This window comes from Wasmannia auropunctata, unplaced genomic scaffold (genome assembly GCF_000956235.1).
Source record: "Wasmannia auropunctata unplaced genomic scaffold, wasmannia.A_1.0 LD334277.1, whole genome shotgun sequence".
Classification (NCBI taxonomy): Eukaryota; Metazoa; Arthropoda; class Insecta; order Hymenoptera; family Formicidae; genus Wasmannia; species Wasmannia auropunctata.
Genome location: NW_012028613.1, coordinates 19,744 through 23,704, shown reverse-complemented (window position 1 = coordinate 23,704; position 3,961 = coordinate 19,744). Strand labels below are relative to the sequence as shown.

Genomic DNA, 3,961 nt, shown 5'->3' with positions numbered 1-3,961 from the left:
CGTGTGCTCTTCCGATCTTGTTTCCTAAGGGTTCCGTGAAGTTCCAAGGAAGCTATAATGAATTAGCACGGTCAAATACAGATTTTATTAAGATAATAGAAAATTTGTCTAACGCACAGAAAAAGGAAACGAACATGAAAAAAGCCTCAGAAATGTCTATGAGGAGAATCAAGAGACGAAGCTCGGAATCATCGATCACAAGTTCTACTGTAATAAAGATAACCTATTTATTGTTTTTTAAAATTATATTTATTGTCGGTTATTCTTAATTAACAGACGACCTAATTAATAAGATAAAAAATTTTTTTTATGTTACCTTTATCTAATAAAAATAGGTTTGTAATATAAAATAATTAAAAAAAAATTCTACAGCATGTTCGCATTAAAGATACTTAATTAATATAGTTTTAACTAATGATGCAAAGTAGAAGAAATTCTCGAAATAAAATTGGGAAAGGAAATAAGTGGATTTTGAATATCAATTAATTTTTTTAACATTGCTGTGTTAATGTTCTTAAAAATTATTACGCAATTATATAGCTTAATCGAACTCTGGATTCGTTGTAAGACATACACAAACAATTATATTATTTTTTTATTATACAGTACTCGGACATTGATAAATCAAATCATGTGGAAAACAGTCCGGAAGCCGAGATGATGGCACATGGCCGAATATCGGGCAGAGTGTACAAGGAATATTATGGCAATTACTTCACAATGTTTATACTGCTGCTGATCTTTATTATCAACCTAGTCGCCCTCACTGGTAATGATTACTGGCTCTCATACTGGACCACCTTGGAGGATGTCAGGCGTATTGAAAACACAAATGATGCTAAACAGTTCGCGCATATGTACAATAACAGCTTCCTTGGATCGATTTTTACGTTAAACCCGGACGGTCTTCTCAGCACTGTCGATGCCATATACGTATACACGTTCTGCATCATTGCCTTTATTGCTATCACGCTGTTCTGCTGCTACTTCTTCATGGTGGTCTGCATGAACTCAAGCTGCAATCTCCACAACACCATGTTTTCGAATTTGTTGCAGGCGTGCATGTCCTTTTTCCACGCAAATCCTTCCGGTGAGCAACATTTGCGAAATTCTGACAGACAAAGAAAATCGTTATGCTATAGAGAAATTTGGAAGAGCACACTAGTGAAAATTTATGTTAGAATTTTTCGTATCATGTTTCGGAATTTTTCAAAATTTTTGTACATTTATAAAACTTTTTATAAACTTTTATATATTTTTTATACAGATTAAGATTTTTCATTTTGATTATTAAAAAATGCTTATAATAGCTATAGCTTTTCTAGAATTCTTTATAAATGTAAATTAATTCTGAAATACTGTAAAATATTTCAGATTTCCCATTCTCTAATTTTCGAATAAAACTTACAAAGAAGAAAATTAAGATACATAAAAATTTTTTTTTTTTTGTTAGAAAAATACAATAAATTCTTACCTCTAAGTATACACATTGTTTTTTTGACGACGTTGTATACACACTGGGGTCCCAGGAATCCCATCAATATTTATTATTGTAACTCTAGTAAAAATGGACATATTTTAATTAATTTTTTTTCAATCAATAGAGAATCAACCAAGGAACAAGCCTATAATGTTTAAAAGTCGATAAAATTAAGGAGCTCCAAGATATATGAGTTCAAAGAACAAGGAAAGTTCAAAAACGCGAAAAAAATCTCGATTTAGCACCTTTTTTACAAAATATCATATCTCTTTTGTTTATAGACCGATTTGAAAAATCCTTAAAATTCTGAAAGGGCATACTTGAAATAGTAACAAAAAAATTTGGCGATCCGATATTTTAATTTTTTAACAAAACTGCAAGCAGTCCCGGGGATCCCACGCTCACTTCAACTGTTCACTGCTCGGTTGTTGAGCGACAATTGCCGCGCGTCAACGCGTCTTCCTAATGAGGAGATCCCAAATTTTTCCCAATTTTTTTTACGTCAATATCGCAAAGCCTTCCCCTTCCAATTTCAGAAATGCCAAACCAAGAAAGGAATCCTGGGGACCCCAGTGTGTATATCAAAGGTTAAAAATACTATGAGAATTACTTTCACTAAAGATTATGAAATTTTTGAATCGGAAGTAGAAGCTTAATATTTCCGTCGAGTCGATATTATCGAATGGTATCTAAATCCTTATTATTTAAAGACATGCTTGATGATTATAAATTTATTCGCATATTCATATTATCAAACTATAAAATGTCAAAATACAAATCATTTCTCATCGCGATTTCAATCTCTTTCGGAAATTTAATTTCCGGATTTTTATTGAATTGATTTTAGATTGAGCGATTTTCATGTTTCAGGAAGAATTTTAAACAGATTTTCAAAAGACGTAGGCACTATGGATGAATTGCTGCCCAAAACAATGTTAGAAACGCTACAAATTATGTTTCTTAAAATTTGCAGTGTAATGATCCTGGAGGTGATAATTAATCAATGGCTACTGATACCGATAGTAATTTTGATCGTCTTAATTTTCTTTGCGACAAAATACTTTGTAAAAGTTGTTCGGGACATCAAACGTCTAGAAGGTATAAGTAAGTATTGAAATGAGTAATTCTACATCAGAAAAAGCGTCTAAAATATTTATTTAACTTCTAGATTTCTGAATCATTTGACTGTCGCCATCAAATTCAGACTATTATATTTTTACTTCTTCGGAGATGTAGAATCTAAAAATTCCTGATGTTATCAAATTTATTTGCTTGCTCTTTCAGTGAAAAGTCCATTGTTCTCGTACGTGAACGAGACGCTAAACGGTCTGCCAACGATTAGAAGCAGCGGCAATAAAATCGAGAAAATGATGCGAAAACAGTTCGATGTGTTGCAAGATCATCACGCCGGAACGTGGTATCTCTTTCTAACATGTTCGGCGACATACGGTATCTTTATAGATCTAATTATGTGCTTGTTCTTTGCCTGCCTTTGCTTCTTTCTCATATCGATAAATGAAAGTGGTAAGTTATACTTAATTAAAAAGTTTTTATTTATTGACAGTTAAAAGTTTTTCGTGATTTTCTAAGGATACAGTGAAGATACCGGAAAATACAACGAATTAGAATCAAATATTATGGTTTTTAAGCTTTAGTATGTTCGTTTTTATTTGTGATTAGTATTTTGAAAAAATATGTTTAGATAATCTTAAAAATATTCAAGCTGTTGCAAATTTCTTTGTTGATTTTTAAGCTGCAGTCAGCATAGACGGCAACACAGCAGGTCTAGCCATATCGCAATCGTTGCTTCTGATCAATATCTTGCAATACGGCATAAAAGTGTCCATTGAGGCTATGGCGCTAATGATTTCCGTGGAAAGGGTTCTCCAGTATACGAATCTTCCAAAGGAAGAACCTGTTACCTCGGACAATCCACCGCCGCCCACGTGGCCATTCCAAGGACAATTGATATTAAAAAATGTCAACATGAAGTATCACAAAGATGATCCACCGGTTTTGAAGGTAATCCGAACGATTTTTATAAATATCTCTTGTTCTTTATCTTGAGTTTCATCACGTAGTCGCGCTTCGCAGAATCTGAACGTATCCATCGATCCTGGCTGGAAAGTTGGCGTGGTGGGACGAACTGGCGCCGGCAAGTCTTCCTTGATTTCGGCGCTCTTCCGCCTGTTCAACGAAGGTTTGGAGGGCGAGATCAAGATCGACGGTCGAGACACAAGCACGGTGGGCTTGAGCGAGTTGCGCTCCAAGATCTCCATTATACCGCAGGAACCGGTACTGTTTTCCAAGAGTCTGCGTTACAATCTGGATCCGTTCAATCAGTATGACGACATGAAGCTGTGGGAGGTGCTGCGGCAGGGCGAACTGAATGACGTCGCGCTGGATCACAATATTTTGTACGGTGGTCACAACTTCAGCGTTGGCCAGAGACAGCTGATATGCCTGGCCAGGGCCATTCTG

The 3,961-nt window shown here is 34.9% G+C and overlaps 1 protein-coding gene across 1 annotated transcript in view; it reads left to right on the top strand.

Moving 5' to 3' along the window:
* The window catches only part of LOC105458855 (multidrug resistance-associated protein 4-like), a 13,990-nt gene that overhangs the window by 7,740 nt on the left and 2,289 nt on the right, over window positions 1-3,961 (top strand). The window contains exons 10-15 of the mRNA XM_011704427.1: window positions 1-209; window positions 607-1,090; window positions 2,351-2,584; window positions 2,765-3,004; window positions 3,234-3,502; window positions 3,575-3,961. The exon at window positions 1-209 is cut by the window's left edge and continues 304 nt beyond it; the exon at window positions 3,575-3,961 is cut by the window's right edge and continues 31 nt beyond it. Of these exons, the coding sequence (XP_011702729.1) occupies window positions 1-209; window positions 607-1,090; window positions 2,351-2,584; window positions 2,765-3,004; window positions 3,234-3,502; window positions 3,575-3,961 (1,823 nt within the window). The remainder of the gene's footprint in view (window positions 210-606; window positions 1,091-2,350; window positions 2,585-2,764; window positions 3,005-3,233; window positions 3,503-3,574) is intronic.